Here is a 19,370-nt window from a genome sequence, read left to right as displayed (position 1 = left end):
TCATTGATCTCTGCAACTCGATCTCTCCTCTCGTCTATATATCTCTGTTTCGTTTCTTCTTTCTTCTTCTCTTAATTTCTTCCTTTGATTAGATATTAATTATTTATAATTATGTTTTTTCTCTGTGTTTACTTTGTTCCCATATAACCATTTAGTTATCTATTATATATAGAGAGAGAGAGAGAATTTCAGAAGCATCCTTTTTGTATTCTATTGAGCAGCCACCTCACTATTTGATTTTTTTTCATTTTATTTTATTGACTTTATATAGTACTTATCCTAAGTACTCTTCATGTGCTAAAAAACCATTTCATTTTATTGTTTTTATTACACAATAAACTTACTCGATTTATTGACATGATTAAGATTAAAACAAACGTTTGAATACGAAATATTTCCTCGCTGCCATTTATGATTACTCACTAATTCAATAGAGTGAAAAAGGACTTTCAAATACGTAGTTATTGATGTCTTATTACCCGTGTCTTTGCCTTTGCCGCCATTTAATTTTTCTATCATTTTATTACACTACTTTTCCGATAAATAAAAAAACTTCCTCTTGGTGTAAGTGACTTTTTATTATTTACTTATTGAGTAAAGCTTTGCATAAGCTCGTTCTAAAAAAGTAGATTTTAGAACTAGATCTCACTAAAAAAGAATAATTTTTTATACTTTTTCAAAGTATTGTTTACTTTTTTACAAAGATTTGTGTAAAATTTATCTATTTGAGACTTGTACAACTCTTCGATTGAATGTTAATTGCTTTCCATAGCATAAAGCACAAAAGCAACCTGTGTTCTTGTTTCTGACTTGAAAATTACATTTTCACCAAAAGCGGTGCATAGAAAGTCCAACTGAGCTCAGAACTACTACGAGGGAAAAAAAAATTGGCATGTTCATTGCCCTAAACTTCGCCATAACTGTGATAGCGCGCGGCACCATTCCGTTCCTCTATACATCAAGTAAAAAGTAAAACCTAAATGGGCTTCTAACCCATGAAGTGGCCATGACTCCTTGATGACCTAATTCTTCCTGTGATGGACATTTGTACCAATTCTTCAGGCTATACAAAACTAATTTCAAAGATCCTTTACACAGCTGATTTGCTATTGGCACACCTTGTTCATGAAGAAGTAAAGTACTTGCATCAACCTTGTGTGCTATACCTACTGGTAGATGCACTAAATTCAGTCAGAATCCTTGTGGTCGCTGGTTTTCAGAGGAGAAGACTCTACCGCATGGTTTACCTCGCATGCTTTTCTAAATTCTTGTACGAGTATCTTCCGGATTTTCACCCTCAGACCTGAGGCCTCCTCTGGTTTGAACCACTGCCGGCCAAACTGAGAATACAAATATGTTAAGCCAAGGAAAATATTTCAAGAAATTTACAATGAGCAAAGAATAAATTCAGCACTCATTTTTAAGAAAATAAAGAACCACACCATTGCCAAATCTTTCTTTTTCAGCCTTTCGGGGCCTCTTCAATGAAGCGCTCCATGAAGAACAGAACAAAGAGACCACAATCAAAGTCATTCTTTTGTTGGGGAACCTGTGGGAAATAAGAACCGAATACAACAAAATAGGTAAGTTTCTAAACATTTAGAAATAAACGTCGACAATGACACGCCATATCACAGTTTTAAATGAAACATAGCAAAGATCTGATGCCCACGATGCCTAAAAGAGTGAAAATCAGAAGAATGAATCACCCTGGTTTCTTATTCAAATTCAGCCCTCGTAGTTGACTGACATTCTACTTTGTTTTTTTCTTTTCTTTTCTTCATTTCTTGGTCAATTCTCTTTTCTTTATATATTTTTTGGTCAATTCACATGATCTAACATCCTATTTCTTGACAAAATGTTAGCATCAACAACTTGTATGGTCCTAAGCACGAATCAATTTGTCCAACTGCACATATTAAGTTCCTAAACATCATATTCACAGCCTGCCTTCAAACTGCAAACTTTTTCTTCCTGAATACCCAATTGATAAAAATAATTCCACACATGTATTTCGTTCATATTTAGAGGAATTGATCAGTCAAAGTATAAAAAAAAAAAAAAAAAAAAAAAAAAAAAAAAAAAAAAAAAAAAAAAAAGAGTCCCGCACTTTCACAGATATGCTCCTTATTGGAACAAGGTCTTGCACTTACCTTAAAATTTTGAAAAACAAAAAAGGCAATCATACTTCTGTAAAAATTGAAAAAATAAAGGCAATCATTCTTTGGTAAAAGAGAAGCTCTCACAATTTTTCATGCAGAACTTCAAAGCATTCCAATGGCAGCTTCACTACTCAACACCAAGAAGAAATATATGGAGGCTTTGGGTAAATGCAAATTCCATCATGCCTTCCAAACAGGTTTTTGTTTCATGTGTTTTTTCGTCCCCACCCCCCAGGGAAACGGGCTAAAGAAAAAAAATTCACATTTTAACTTTTGGTTGCACTGAGATTCAAGCTAAAAAAATTACAATGGGAAATTTGATGCTTCAACACCTTCAATGCAACTACCACTGAGAATGTACTAGATGGCAGAAAAGAACCAGGAAAAATGACTAATTTGATGTTTCAAGGCAGCAGCTTCACATGGTAGAATGAAACGTTGATCTCTCAACATGAAAATGAAACTTAATTTTTGCTTTTTCTTTTTTTATTTTTTTTTTATTTTTTATTTAGTTATCGGCGTTAACAAGTGTTAGGAACAATGACAATATGACTCCACCACTTGAGTTAAAGTTAAGGCTGACTGAATACTCTGGTAGGTTTAAGCTAGCTAGCTTGTGAAGTCCCTACTCATCATTTAAGAACCTCAGGATCAAATCCTACCGACACCACAGGGAAGGTGAGGGCCACATCCCATTTCATATAGCAGCCCCCCCCCCCCCCCCCCCCCCCCCCCCCCCCCCCCCCCCCCCCAAAACACACGAGAGAGAGAGAGAAGCAGTTGAGAGGAAAAAAAAATTACCGCAATGACTTTCTCATCAATTCTTCGAGGGAGATTTTTCCAGATGGTGTCTGCAATCGGAAGATCTGAAGGAGCAACTTCTTGAAATAAGTAGGTCCATTCTTCTTTCATAAAGCTACAGAGCACATTTACACAATTTCTGAGGTTTAAAAATAACATGATGCAGACATTGTAATGAATAGCTTATTCATAAAGCATGCTTTGCCATATCAATATGTAGTTGATGAACTTACTTTTGAGGTATAAAAACATGACAATATATATCTAAAATGATTTAACCATTAGAGTAAACAAATAACCATTGCCTCATGATGACACTCCAATTAGTAGGCAATTCAACAAAATGCCTCCTATTTCATTTTTAAGAAATTAACTTACATTGGTCAAAATATATTTCTAGATGACGATGTCAATAGGAGGAAAATCTTGAGTGCAAGTATGCAGCTCTCTCCAACATCCAAATTCTTAAAAAAGAGCTTATTTCTAGGAGTCTCACGTGAGATGACATTGATTCTAATTATAAGCTGAAACCCTAAAAAGTCCTTGTGTTATAAAGAACTAAAAAGTACCATTCTATAAGATGAGAAAAAGTAATCATATAAAATAATTTTTTACACGTGGCATGCCATGTCGTTAAAAAAATTAAATTTTTTAAAATACTGTAAAAATAAAATATAAATCATATTAAAATATAAACAAAAACAAATGAAAAACTGAAAAATAAAACCTAAGAAATGGAAATTCAAATAAACAAACTAAATAAAAATTTAATACAAAAAAGTCAAATACCAAATTTTAAAAAAGCCAAAACTTATATATATATATATATATATATAAAAATTAAAACTTGGAAAACAGAAAAAATATTAAAAGAAAAAAATGAAATAAAATAATTCAAGGGGTGGCCATGTCCAAACCCAGGAAGCATGCACCTGGGGCATGGGCTTGGCTAACCCAGGCAGCGTGGCCTGGGTCTAGGTAACCCAAGACAAGCCTGGGTTGGGTAATTGAGGTGGCACCTGGGTTTAGGTAAACTGCGACACGGCCCAGGTGGCCAACCCAAGCGGCACCCAGATTAGGCCAAGTTGGGCAGTTTGGGTCTTGGTTTTTTGTTTCCAAAAATGTTTTTTTTTTTTCAGTTTTAAATTTTTAATGATTTTTATGTATTATATATATATATATATATATATATATATATATATATATATATTGCATCATGGCATGCCATGTCCCATTTCCATGAGTTTTTTTATAGAAAACTAATGAAGGATTCTTATTGGAAAAAATTACAAATTTGAGTATTAAAATGATAAATTGAAAATAGAAAGAGCAAAAAGATAAGGGTGTAAAACCCAGGGACTATGTGCCAAGCCCATACATCCATATATATATATATATATATATATATATATATATATATATATATATTTTATAAGTAAAAATATTATATATATCAAAAGTTGTAACCAATTACATTGAATGTATACAAGAAAACACCTTGCCCATAATAGAAAGCCCCTAATGACCCAAAAAGCCCACGAAAAACAATCCAAAATACACCAAGCCCGTCCCCAACCCCTTGTTTCCCGTAGAACTAAAACTCTACCCGAAAACTAAACAATGCGGTAATATATATATATATGTATGTATGTATGCATGTATATTTTGGCCTGCTGTCGTATTAAAAAGAAAACATATTGCCAAAAAAATCTCATTTATATACTCAACCTATTAACAATTTATGTTTTAACAATTCAATTAGTTATAAAATCACTGCAGGTTGCCATTACTGTGATAGTGGCAACACTTCTCACTCTTAATCTTTAGTAAGATTATGGACAAATGATTGCTTGTTTAAACCTAAAAAGCATGCTATGAAAATGAGATTTCCCTCTAACTAACATAAATCAGATTAGTAAGTAAAGGACAAAACCAAACATATCATCAACAACCAGTGGTTGTCCCGTCTCCACCTTTCAGGACGGGAGTGCTGGGTTATGGGGTTTCTGTTATCTCAACTAGTGAGGCATTGTTAATAAATCGAGGACAAAACTAAACATGTCTCAACAACCCAGTGGGTGTCCGGTCACCACTCTTGGGGGCAGGAGTAGTATTGTTCATCCGGGTTCCGGCCCGGGCTGGAAACCAGATTGAAACCAGTTTTTAAAAACCTGGAACCAAGGTTCCAGGTTGCACACCTTTTTTTTTTTAAATCAAAGCCTTTATGAATATTTTTTCATGAAAAAAATATTGATGCAGCATTCAAACTCTATTTATTTAATTTTTAATTCAAAACCTACATGTTCCTTAATCACCAATAAAAAGCCACATGGAGAAGAGTAAAAAAAAAAACCAGATGATTCCTTGGACATAATATGCAATTTCCTTTTGAGTTTCTGTCCGTTTAGTTGCTAGAAAGGAACAAAAAAAAACAAAAAAGAAACATCAAAACATTCCAACCGGAACCAAAAAAAAAAAAACCCGGGTTCCAGGTTTAAAACCCGGTACCCGGACCGGGTGTACCCGGCTTTTTTATGCGGGTACTGGCCCAGATTTATTCCAGGGGTTCTGGACCGGGCCGGGAAAGAACCCAGCCCGGATGAATAGGCCTAGGCAGGAGTGCTTGGTCACTGGGTTCCCTTTTCCTCAACTAATTCAATTGTCAGTCCAGAGATTGGTATAACATTTTGCAAGACTTAATGACATTAACCATATGATAGAAGATGCATCTTACTTGCCAAACTTATAAAAAGTACACAGAATATAAAAAATAACCATTAATTGGTCATCAAGGCTTCTTGCGTCTCACCTTTTGATGTTCTCAAAAATCAATCCGCTTGAATGAAGTCTCAACGAATCCAAATGAAGAATTATAGGCCCTGATTGATCTTCCTTATCAGGGATACATATAATCACCAAGCTCCAATGAAGACTGAATACATCAACCAAACATAAAGAAGTCAAACAAGGTGCAATGATTTTAACCAAAAAGGAGCGGAGAGCAGGCAGCATACCATTTATTGTATTTATGGAGTACAAATTTTTAAATTTGCATTTCTAGTGAACAATTAAAGTCTAAAAACCTCATGTTCCATTGACCCAATTTTCTTTGCTAATTTTGCTTTCTTCTAACCTTCCCTTCTTCTTGAAGTTCCAATGATAACCTAGTTGTTTCTAAATCACTCAGATATATCATTTTGGAATGATAAACACTGAAACAATGGTCGATAACATTATAACATATTCCATCTTAAGCATTGTATATAATATTTCATACACTTCCAATTTATGTATCTAGAAGCCTAAACAACACATATCAGCCATCCTCATTCTTAGTCAAATAAAATGAGATTCAACTTTGCCCAGGCACTTTTACAACATGGTACCAACTACATGGATCAACAAGCAATGAAACGAAAAACAATTGTTGTTGGACAGGAAAGTAAATTAGCACTCTCTCAAAGGCCAATATTGATCATTCCTACTTAACAAGGCAGGAGCAATTGGCTGGCAAGATCACGTCATGCACCTGCTTTATTGGAATTTATCTAGAAACCTAAGCCAAACATATCAGACCAGCTTCATTCTTCATTAAGTAAAGCAGAATTCATCTTAGCCCACACACTTTTACAACATGGTAACAACTACATAGATCAGCAAGCAATGAAATGAAAAGGCATGATCATTGTACAGGAAAGTAAATCAGCACTCTCTCAAAGGCCTAGTTTTGATCATTCCTACTTAACAAGGCAGGAACAATTTGCTTGCCAGATCATGCCATGTACCTGTTTTCAACGAGTGCCAATAACAATGGCACCAGGATTGGGATCATGGCTCAAGAGTCTCATTTTTACAAGTCTACATACCATTTCTGTAACGAAATTTTGCAGGAGAGGAAAAGAAAGAGAACATTTAAGTAGACACAGGATGGGCAGAGACAGTTCCCTTAATCATTACAGAATGTAAGAACTGTTCTGGTCATGGTAACCACAATCAGGATATGCATCAACTCAGAAGGATGCTTGCTGGGAACAAATAATGTTCAGTCAGTACAAAATGATCTTTCTAATAAGGCCTTTTGACTATATATGGAACATTAACATCTTTAAATGTCACACCGACCGTTAACCATCTTACACATACAAAACCATATCAACTCAAAAACTTACTTTTCGTGTATCGGGATAAGTACATATGCCTTCTGAAATATATTGACACCCTTCCACCACCTTCTGAACTTGACAAAAAAAGTCTCCTTGTCACTTCCCTACAAATTACAAGGGAACATCATGTAATGTCAAAGTTATAACAGTCTATCAAATTGCTCAACCCATGACATATTTAAAAACAAAACAAATAGAGTAAGTGACTATCCCAACAACCTAGTTTTACAGTTCTGCATCTGCAAATCCCCAAATGTCAGTCTAATGCATCAAAAGCTAGAAACAATAATTTGATTTATGGAAAATAATTAAACTGAGGGAAACGACTACCTTGTATGATACAGCCTCTTTGAGCTTCTTGTAAAAATATGTATTGAAAAAGTGATAATCGCATATTGCTTTATTTGTTGGAGATGCTTGCTGCTGTAGATATCTAGCCAAATGAACCAGCAAGCAATTCAATATGGAAACTCATATGCAAATTAAGTGTAGCCACATGACAAATTTATTACTAAAAGTAATCCCTGATAGAGTGTGTACAACTTAAGAATTTACAAAGCAAGGTAACTATTATAATTTCCATTAATTTAGTTTGTGTATGTCTGTGTACATATATAGATGCATCCAGTTTACCACGCCAAAGGCAGCACGCTAAGATCATCATTAAATCCTATGTAGGGCTCTATTAACACCTTAGTCCAGTTCTTCCATTATAGCCAAATGACAATACTAGAAAATTCTAATCAAAAAGGGAGAAGAAAAAGGCCACATATGAATGACTAAAATATTACATTCATCGATGAAAATGAATTACTTCAGAACTAAAGCATGAAAACTCAACATCTAATGAACCAACAGATTCAGTTAAGATAATGCCTAAATATCATTAAAAGAAGACGTATTTCCATTTTCTCCCATAATTTTTTAATTAATACCCATGCATTAACAATCTAAATTAAAGTGGTATAAATCTGCTCAAGTACAAATTTTGAATGAAAAGTAAATAATCGAATAAAACAAAAATAAACCTGCAGCAGAAAACGTTGATTGCCAAGATACATGCAAAGGATGTTTAAAAAATGAGACACTAGTCGTAAGCACTGTGAAAGCCTGAGTTTATAAAAAAGAAACTGCTATAAAAATAAGATTTAATAAAATAAAATAAAACCACTTTTCCAATTCAGACAAAATTTTCTGGATGAACTATAGCACAAACTAAAGTAAATTCAGGTATATTCCCAATTACTACAACAAGCTAACCAACCGCATGTAAAAATTCATAATAGTTGAGGTCAAATAGCCTTCAGGGGTCAGGCAGTCTATGTCCGCGCAACAAATTTCAACAGATTCTGGATCATCCCTGGCCAAAAATAAAGTACAGTGAAGTATATAATGCAAAAACAATTTTTCTAAATAAATTGAAGTAAAAGGAAGAGATTCCACATCGTTCATAAGAAAAGCTTTTTGGTACCTCGACGGGTAGGTGATCTTTGCATCTTTCATGCTGAAAAGAGTCATTGGAATCAAATGATATCAGACCTCAACATATATTAGGTAAGCTAAATACAGAACAATAAACTAAAAGCCACTATTGGAAGTCCTATTTACCATTCATCAAGTTTGTCTGCTTGCTCTGTCATCTCTAGAAGATGAGATTCATCCTCATCTATAAGAACAATGGTATCCTCCTATATGAATGATTTTAACATGAAGATCATCAGTAAAACAAACGTATAAATCCTATCGTGGCTAAAATTCGAAGGATCTTCATGGGTATTAACTACATAACATTGTTCTGTTGCAGCAAAAATGAAATTCAGTTGCCATCCTTCTGGGAACATTTTCAATATTCTACAAAAGTATCAGGAACATAAGATCATGAACCACAACAATACTTTCAAAGCTGATACTGAAGAACACGATGAGACTCAAAAATTACTTTTTTTAACAGTAGGACAAGTTTTATTAGTGATCAGGAGAAAGGAAAAGGAAAAAACTCAAAAATAACACAGAAGATGTACCTTCTTATGCCTTGAACCGTTTGAATGAAGGACTTCAAAAGTATCCTTTCTACCAGAAAATAAGAAATATCAAAATTGAACATAATAAACTACATTGACTTTATTTTTTCAGACCATTCATGATGCAAACACAAGGGTAATGAATAACCAAAGCTAGATACAAAGAAGTTATGCTCTAAAACCAATGCAATGAAATTTCGAAAATCAGCATGAACATTTTTTTTTTTTTTTGATAAGTAAATAAATTATATTAATCAAAGAATAGGCAAAGCCTGGTACATGTATAGTTTGCCCTCGATAAGTAGGGGCAATAGAGATAAGGAAATCATGAAAATCTAGGCCATTAAAATCAATAGCAATAGCCCAAGTACAAAGAGTTCTAATAAAGAAAGCTTTCAAATCCTCCGTCAATCTCTCTTTGTCCTCGAACGTCCTATCATTGTGCTCCTGCCACAAACACCACATGATGCATATAGGGATTATCTTCCACACAGCCTTAATCTGTCGAATACCTCTCGAGTTTGTCCAGCTTGCCAAAACTGCCACAACTGTCTCAGGCATAACCCAAGCCAGATCTACTCTACCAGCTTGTCACAAATAAGCACGAACATATACTCGAACAAATTCAAACATTGATTGATGGAGATTTTAATATATTAGTCTCCTGAAAGTGTAGTTGCCCACTGTCATTCATTCTTTCTCTTCCTCTCCTTTTTTTATATTCTTTTCTTTTTTTTTTATAATTAATAAGAGATTTATTACCATAAATAGGCATAGCTCAAGTACACAGGGATTATACAAGAGAAAATACCTACATACAGCGACTAAAAGGAAAAGCAAAAACTAGAAAAACTCCAACAATTCATCACCGTTCATTACAATGGCCTTAACCCATAGACGTAGAGTTTTAAAGAAAAATTCCCTAAATTCTTCCATTGATCGTTCTTTGTCTTCAAAAATTCCCTAAATTCATCACCTTTCTTTATATTCTTCTTCTTCTTCTTCAAAACACACATACTATTCGCAGCCCCTCAACAGCACCAAGTTTCAGCCTCTGCCAGTCTTGATTTCAAATCAAAACCAGGCCCTGTTCCTGCACCTTACGAAACCCTAAAACCCTATGCATTTTCCACACTCAAGGAACTGAATTTATCCCTTACTCAAAAACTTATTTTATTGCAGCCAAAAATATGTTTCAGAATCAGGCTGAAACTTATCAATCCCCTTTTTTGTTTGAACCAGCCATTGAACTTATTTATCTACAGCTAGATGGTACATGTATTTTTTTGTCGCATGTAGGAAGATAGGTAAATAATAGCAGGTTCCTTCCCTTTTTTTGGACTAATAATATTTCTTTTAAACCATCCACTCAAAGAGAACTCGTTCCCTCCCTACTATTTTTATCAACAAAACTGCCAACAAAATTAGCTAGTACACAAGCACCGGCACCAGGGTGATTTCACAAGGAGAGAACAAAGAAAGAATAAGAAGAAACCAATAAAGGACAAAAATTGCAATTTATAAGCTATAAAGCAGAATCAGAGATATCTAGATCTTTAAAAAAAATTGTGTTGTCATGTAAAAGTTATGCAATTTTATTAAGAGCGCAGCGAGGCCCAGCGCAAGTACACAGGAAGTATACAAAATGAATCACCCATCTAGCTACAAGAAGAAAAAAGAAAAGAAGTCTTGGAAATTACAAAATTTAGAGTTGGGAGCTATTATGAGCTGTCATTCATAGAGAGTGCTGAATAATATAACTCTTAACTTTGTTATCATCCTCTCTCAATCTTCAAAAGTCTCGGCATTACATTCTTGCCAAAAACACCACATTAAACATAAGGGAACCATCCTCCAAATTTTTTAGTTCCTACGACTTCTAAAAGTTCTGCCAGCATGCCAAAACCTCCACCACTCGCTGAGGTATAACCGCTCAATCCCAAATGTTTTGAATATCTCCACCCATAAGTCCCTAGCCAACTCACAATGTAGTAGAAGGTAATCAATGTTTTCTCCATTATGTCGGTACATAGAACACTGACCCACTACTACAATATTCATCTTTCTTTTTTCTGTCTTTTTTTATTGGCACCCAGTGTCCGAGAACAGCGTCCCGACTAATCCTGGGGGTGCACAGGCTTTCAGCAAGGAGTTTCTCGCAAGTGCACATCAGATAATTCAAGGAGAAAATCCTCCAGTCCAATGGCCACTAGAGATTATTTGCACTCAGTGGGATTCGAACCTTGGACCTTGGAGGGAGCATACCACCAAGGCCAAGGTCTTTACCACTTGAGTCAACCCCTAGGGGTTAATTCATCTTTCTTAAATTATCAAGTGTTAAGATTTTTCCTAAAGCAGCCATCCATATAAAATATTAATTAATTAAAAGAGACCTTCAAAGGCACCTTGTTTCCTAAATTGTGTCTTGTTACCTTCTACTGGCAATGTAGTAGATGCTAATTAATGCCTTCTTCAAAATGCCAGCACATAGAACACCGATCCACTACTACAATATTCCTCTTTCTTAAATTATCTAGTGTTAAGATCTTTCCTAAAGTGGCCATCCAGATAAAAAAATAATAATTAATTAATTAAAAAAGAGACACCTTCGAAGGTGCCTTTTTTCGTATATTGTGTCATGTTACCTTCAACTCACAATGTAGTAAAAGGTAATCAATACTTTCTCCATTATGACAGCACATAGAACACCAATCCACTACCAGAGTTAAGATCTCATATCATCTAGAGTTAAGATCTTCCTAAAGCGACCATCTAGATAAAAAGTTAGTTACAAAAAAAAATAAAAGATACCTTCGAAGCCACCTTGCTTAGACAACAAAAATTTTCCTCCCCTTAGGTCACCAAACTACAACAAGAGTTTCGCCTTCTGAAGTGCCAATCGCATAGAGTGACCGGGCCAGGCTGAATCAAAAAGTGATGAGTCAAGTTTCATATTAGTGAACAGAGAGTGAGGGGATGAGGGGGCAGCCCTTGGCCCAATCATCCAATTCACTCCAACAGACCGGCATGGTTTTGTAGTGTGTCTTGTTATGTTGGCTAGAGCATTTTCCATGAAACTTTCAAACAGCCAGAATAAGACCGTAGCCTTTATAAGTCTCGGTAGAACTCCTTGGGTTGGGTCCAATGGTAAGGACCTTGGTCTTATGGGTATGCTCCCCCTCTAAGGTTCAAACCCTTGGGTGCAAACAATTCTACGTTCCATCTGTGAAAAGCTCATGATTTACCTGATCCGTATGATGTGAGCACGTTACAAGGATCTGAGGTTTAACTGGGTAAAAGATATGTTGCATTTTGCACAGCCTTCGGGTTTCCTCATCAGAAAAAGAGCCAATAAGCTAAAATTTATGTTAAAGCATTGAGTTTGGAACTTTTTTTTTTTTTTTAAATACATCCATAGTCCTTTGGTATTGACACAACATTTTCAATATCAATGCACCTCTTTGTACTTCTCAAGTATACATCCTGTGTACTTGGGCTATGCCTTTCTTATGAATAAAACTTCTTGATTACCTATAAAAAAAAATATCAATACACCTCTTATTTTGGTCATTTTAGAGCTCCTGTTGATAACTGCAACAAAGATAATAGATTTTCAATACTTCTATTGGCTCAACCATTGTGTCCAAAATTAAACCAATGAAAAACTCAAACCTCTTATTTTTTTGTCCTCCAGGAGCTTATGATACAACTACAATAAAAATTAACCAGTTTTCAGTACTTGTCTAATGTTACAATGATTTGACAAATACACACGTTGAATAACCTAACAAAGGCTGTATAATGTTTCAGTATCCCAACCTTCTCACCCATAGTGGCGTATCAATCTAATCCACTCAATCTGTATATGATACAACTGATACCTATATTATTTTTTATGACTAAAGCTTATTTCTACATAACAAAACCAGATGCATGGGGCACATACATATGGTGTGTGAATTCAGTAGTATGTACAAAACCTTAAAACTCAACAACAGCAAGACAACCTCCAAATCTGCAACAAACTTAAAAATCCTCTCACGATGATCTTATACTAGTAAAAAGGCGGAAAATGATCTCAATTTAGAGAGAGACGGAGACAGAGACGGAGACAGATACAGAGACAGAGTCGGAAAGAGGGAGTGCAAAACTCAGTGAAAGAAATATGCTTACTTCTTGGCAAAGCAGCTAGACACATTTCCAATCAGACCAAGAGAACGAGTACGTCGAGTAGGAGGAGCTCTGCCTTTTTTGCTACCATTTGGGAGAGCATGCCCAGAAATATTGCTAGGACATTGAACAGACCATTGCCTTGGCGATGATCGACATTTTCGCCTTCCTTTTTGTGGTAACTCTTCCCTGTGCATCAATTTTTGGATCTCACACCGACTCAACACTGATAGTTCTTTGTCAAATGCATCAGTTGTCCCACTGTGTGTCTGTTTTATAAATTAAAAGTAGATAAAAGGTAATTATGTTTCACAGTTTGAGGGTCCACTAATAATTTATGTGGAAAGCATTAATAGAGCAGCATACATCTTCTTCCATCTTTCGACGGAAATGTGAAGCAAATGAGGACTGTGAATGGTCTTCAGGTGATGCAGTCTCTTCCCTCATGCCATTAGAAACACCTATAGGAGACATTTAGATTTGTTAAATAGGATTCTTAAAGATAAAAATAAAAAGTACACACAACCTATTTTAACACATTCGTCATGCTAAGTATCAGATATGCTGACTGTAGCATCAACCATTAGCACTTCACAACTTCCTTTGACGGGGGCAAAACACCTGCTTTCCTATAACAGATTCAGTACTAGCAACAACTTAACAACCAAACTTTTAAATCCTCTCTGTGTCTATATTTTCTAGGAGAAAAAAAGATTAGAAGAAAATCCTATACTGTAATGTAGCAAATGCAATCCCATTTTAGCTCCTCCCTATCCATTTTGCCAGGTAAGGTTTTGAATTAAACCTTCAAACAACTGAACACTCTATACAGAACAAGGTCATGTGACGATAGCAGGGTAACAGAACTTCTTCTTCTTCTGTTTTTTTTTTATTTTTTTTATTTTTTTTCTTTTTGACAAGTAAGATGAGTACAGAGTAACCAGAACCTCACCAGCAGAACTTGAGCTCGTTGATTGTGTGGGCTTGTCACATTTATCATGTTCCTGTTAAATGAAAAGCAAAAGTAACCAACTGAACTAGCCACACTTCTGCATGTAACAAACGCACTGAAGAAACGTTCTTACCAAGAACCTCACAAGAAATTCACAAGTCATATTACCAGTAAGGCACACAGTCAGGATACAAAAGCGCAGTCAGAAATACGCAACAAAATCTCAGAAACTGGAAATGTGTGAATTTAGCTAATATCATATCCAAGTTCAAGACAAATGAAGGTATATTGAAATTATACCCTGATTCCTGATGGTGCATACAACTCGCTGTCTCATTCAGAACGAAATCACCGCAAGTTACTTGTCACTAACAAACACAATTTCATAACATTAGCAGCGAACTAATCATATGCATGATTCATCGCACACAACAAGGCGCGCGCGCGCACATCAACGTCTTGTGACTAAATCCAAATATTTTCAATACTAGCAAAAGCAGCATTATATATCAATATAACGCCACAACTGAGATCTTTAAGTGAACAAATAATCCGTTTGGTTGCTGAGAAAACATTAAGCAATCATAAAAGACTTCTCAACTTCAAAATCTCGGTTTCAACCGTTGAACTATTTTACTAAAAATTAATTAAGAACGGGAAACACCATGAAAAGAAATCTCCTAGAATTTGGTCAAGAAATCAATTCCGCACACTAGATACCAGTTCCTTAATTTCCCAAATTTGAAGCAGCTTTCTAGGCTTAAAGTGAAACCAATAATTTCATTTTGCTTTCCATCCCTTCCATCCTTGTTCCTTTTGTGGACAACCAAACAGACAAATAAAAAAACCAGTGAGAAAATAAAAATCCAAGGGGAAAAGAAAGAGAAAGAGAAGGAAGACCTTGTTGAGTCGTCTGAGTTTCCTCCGCTCCATCTCATCCTCCAATCGCTTGAGAGTGGCCCGGATTTTTTCCCCTTTGTCGGGCAGTTTGGGAGCCATATTCTCGAGGGTGCGACGCTTGCTCCGAATAGACTCGTTGAGTTCGTGATCGCTGAGGAGGTCGAAGCCGCCGTCTTCTCTCTGCGAATGCGACTGATCGGAGTCCATCGGCGATTCCTTGGGAGGCTGAGCGCTGGGCTTGACGACAAGTAGGGGAGGCGGGACCTCATCGTCATGCCTGGGCAAGAGCGTTTCCCAGTCAAGGACTAGGGGTATTTTCTTGGCTCCCTCTTCCTCCATGCATGTAATGCTCCGAGAGAGCGTCCGTCTGTCTGTCTGTCTCCGAACGATTGTGTTTGCTCTGGATATGTACCGTGTCAATTTGGGAAAACCGAGCTGCAATTTTCAATTGGAGTGGGATGCGCTGTTAACTCTGTAACGTCTCTTGCTTTCTGTAGTGGTATGCAATTGAATGGTGACAAATGAAAACGTGGCATATGAACTTTGTTTTCGCCGAAGTACCATCCTTCACATTTTCCCTTTTAAGATATACTATTTAATGGAGAATCTGTAATTTTTTAGGGGCTTGCAACTATGGAGACTGCTGTGTTTGGCAACACAATTTTTCTTAAACTTTCTCGTACTACTTCATTCCAATTCACAAATTATTCACTATTATTTCACATTCATAAACTATATCATTATTATTCACAGATAATTTAAGATACTCTTAACATTCAAATAGCGTCTAATCTCTAGAAAAAGCTTTTTAAATAAAATAGACAGATAAATATCACCAAACTATCCAACCTAACACAATTAGGACATGATATTTTTTGAAACATCAACCTATCTCAACTCATTTCAACTCATCATTACAACTTTTTCAAATTCCAGCACAAAATATAATAAATAATTTAATTTTTTCAAATCTCAAAATAATAATAATATTAAAAAATAATATTCTAACAATATTTTATCATCTTAATTCAACTCACTTCAACATTCAAACGCAACGTAACAAAAAAATAATTTGTACAAGATATAAATATACAAGCTTCATAAAAGCATTTGTAAAAAAAATGATCCCACCTAAAAAAATTATAAAAAAAAAAATATTTTTATTGTTGAGATTCACTCTTTTACAAAAAAAAAATATAAAACTTATCTATTTAAAATTTATATCTAGCATTACTCGACAACATAGTTAATATTCTCAAGCCCGATGGCCAATACGTAGGTTAGCTCTAAATTGGAGTCTATTTTAGCTCTTTGTTAGTATAAGTAGAGGGTTTTGGTAGGTGGGATTGAAACTTATAAGAATTTTCTCTTCTGATTATATAGTGTACAATTCAAAGATAAATACATGTTATCATGTGTAGGCTTTGCAATATTTAGCATGCATTTAAATTGATCCTTTTTTTTTTTTTTTTTGAAAAATTGATCCTATCATTTTGCCCACATAATCATATATACCCACGAACCCCAATTGCCACCTCCACCTCCACAAAAAAGTGACAAATGTTGGAGAATTCGCACGTGCCTACATCTCTCTACATTTTATCCTAAAATTATGACCGACATAATTTAGAAAATTTTGATAATTACATGTACTTGATCAAGCTATTACTACTAAATCCCACAATCTCCTTAATCTTTTATGATACTTAATTAAGGAGGTCAAAATAGTATGGTGATTCATTTACAATAATCCAAACGAACCATTACGGAGCATAGAAAAGAAAACAAATAGAATGGGTAACTGCCTAATTATTGATTTCATCATTATTCCTTCCTATTTTTAAATATGGCATTGCAAGAAGTGTATACCACTATCAAAGTAATGATACGACAAAATAATCAAAATATCCCATATTTTCAACATTTTGCAAGTGGGATGGAGATTATTCTAATCCTCTTCCACATCAAATTATATATTTGAAAAAAATAAATAAATATATCGTCTTTTCTCATTGATGCATAGAACAATATAACCAATATAAATGTTAGTCCGGTCTCGTGTATCAGTGAGTTTAAGGAGACTATCCCATCGAAATCAATTGCAGAACCTCTTGCAGTTCCATGGTTCAAAGCATTACCCAGGGAAAATATGGTTTGCATGATTCTATTCAACTTGGCCGAATTCTGATCTCTTCATATGCAGAATTGACAATATTCAAATTATTTCTAAGGTTGAAAACCTGAGAATGAAAGTGTCTTAAAGGAGAAAACTTTCATCAGCTTTGACTCCAATTTCTTAAAGGCCTATCATCAAGAATTTTAGCCAATCCAAGTACTCTCTTAGTCAAATCTATTGCAAAGACCACGACACCAATAGTACAATCCACAATATTTCTTTTCCGTCCTCTATCAAAGGGCGCAAAAACCCCTTTAAGTGACAATAACTCAAACAAATAAGGTACAAAAAATTTCTTACCCCTACAATTCCAAGTAAGGAGGTAGGTGTTAGTGTTGGAGTTATCTCCACCAAAATCAACAAGCACATCCATTTCCAACTTCACGGCTTCTTCATTGAACTGGGGTATGTGCTCTATAGCTTCCTCTATTGGTGTATGAGCATGCCCTTGCATGGCTTCCAGAGTAAAGAGAGCATCTTCACACCTTTGAATATCCTGAACAGTTGATGCCAGCTTTGCATTAGAGGATCCACTGGCAGTATTGCCAAAACTGGTGGTGTCTTGAGATTGTAGCAACCGATTTTCAACTTCATTATCTTGTCTAGAGCCATCAGTTTTACCCAAAAAATTTTTATTCAGTCATTCAGCAACTTCTTCTGATGATGCATAGAGAGCAATCAATGCTCTTAAATCAACTATTATACCGTCATATAAGTTGTTCCTAACTGTTTTAATTGTGGTAAATGATGATAATAAATCAATTGGTCAGAGAGTTAATGTTTCTGAAAAGCATTGCAGCCTGGTCTTGGAGAACACATTAGAAATTTCAAGACTCTTTTCAAACCTTTCATCGAACAACTTCAGGGCAAGGGATCCACCCCAGTACTGTAACACTGGTTAATTGTGGGAATTGATCCTTTCAACCTGTTCTACAGCTCTATGGTCCATCCATATTATAATATTTCTTCTTGAATCACCACTCCAAGTAATTGTGACAGGAGAACCCTCGACATCCATCGCAACAAAAGAATAAGTGGTTGTAATCTCCAAACCCTTCACTTCGTTGGCCGCAACATCATCAAGGGAGCATGCTGATTTCACCGTCGCACAATTGGCATGCCTTATATCAGTAGAGGATTGCTCAACGCAGTTGCTGTCTTTCCAAATCTGTATCGGGCTACTAGAAGAACCCAGAAGCTTCCAATTCTCTTCAAACAGACCTACATGGGGGCTACCGAGGCTGACATTGATGTCGAGAAGGATGGTGCTGAAAGGGGCGAAATCAGGTGTGGCAGTAGGAACGACACATCCCTGTTGTGCCCCTGAGTCTTTAAGGACTAGAGATTTTAAATGGCACTTTAGTAGGCACAACGCTCCAGTAGAGACGAACCCGAAGTTATCGGGGCGAAGGATCTGGCCGTAGCGGCTTTATCTACTACTCGTTACGAAGACTTTGGAGTCAGCATAGTAAACAAAGTGAGACAGCAAACGAACTTGACTTATGGAAAAATAACAAGTACGAATATCAGGGTCAAAATTCCATAAACCATAATAGGAAACCTGATTGGTTTTGGCAAAAACCCCATATGAAGAACTCGAAGGTAATCGCCATCTTGATGAACATCACCCCTAGATTTGTAAATGCCAGTTTTGAGATGGACTGGACAATGTTGGCTTCCCACTTAATAATTTCTCCATCAGGAGTCAGACGGAACTAGGCAATGTTGGAATGGACAACTCGTTCTTCTGAGAGGTTAGGAATTAATTTCGGAGTTGGATTTCTCCGAACAGATGAAGGAGTGATTTCTTTGGGGATCTCTTTGAGAACAGCTTCCGTGAGGACAGACTCATCCACCTCCGCTGTCCTTTCTATGCCCTCCTCCTCAACTTGGTCTTCCTAGACCAAGGAGATTTCTTGTGCTTGTTGTGTGAAAACCTTATGGTTTTCATACAATTGGTCGACTAATTATGTGATATGCAGCATCTTGTCAAAAATCTTTTCCAGCAACAGCAAATTTGCCTGT

The 19,370-nt window shown here is 35.7% G+C and overlaps 1 protein-coding gene across 1 annotated transcript; it reads right to left on the bottom strand.

The window, feature by feature from the left end:
- Positions 1-752: 752 nt before the first annotated feature.
- LOC121254892 (ubiquitin-like-specific protease 1D) lies at positions 753-15,721 on the bottom strand. The gene is given in 15 exon segments (XM_041155092.1): positions 753-1,340; positions 1,443-1,477; positions 1,480-1,549; positions 2,964-3,078; positions 5,773-5,895; positions 7,133-7,230; positions 7,457-7,559; positions 8,391-8,486; positions 8,598-8,630; positions 8,735-8,814; positions 9,148-9,196; positions 13,321-13,586; positions 13,684-13,778; positions 14,270-14,321; positions 15,170-15,721. Coding segments are annotated over 15 exon segments (1,707 nt in total). The 5' UTR covers positions 15,509-15,721; the 3' UTR covers positions 753-1,187.
- Positions 15,722-19,370: the final 3,649 nt, after the last annotated feature.

Source organism: Juglans microcarpa x Juglans regia, chromosome 3D, assembly GCF_004785595.1.
Source record: "Juglans microcarpa x Juglans regia isolate MS1-56 chromosome 3D, Jm3101_v1.0, whole genome shotgun sequence".
Taxonomy (NCBI): Eukaryota; Viridiplantae; Streptophyta; class Magnoliopsida; order Fagales; family Juglandaceae; genus Juglans; species Juglans microcarpa x Juglans regia.
Note: the sequence above shows the minus strand (reverse complement) of the source record. Positions and strands in the feature narration are given on the sequence as shown.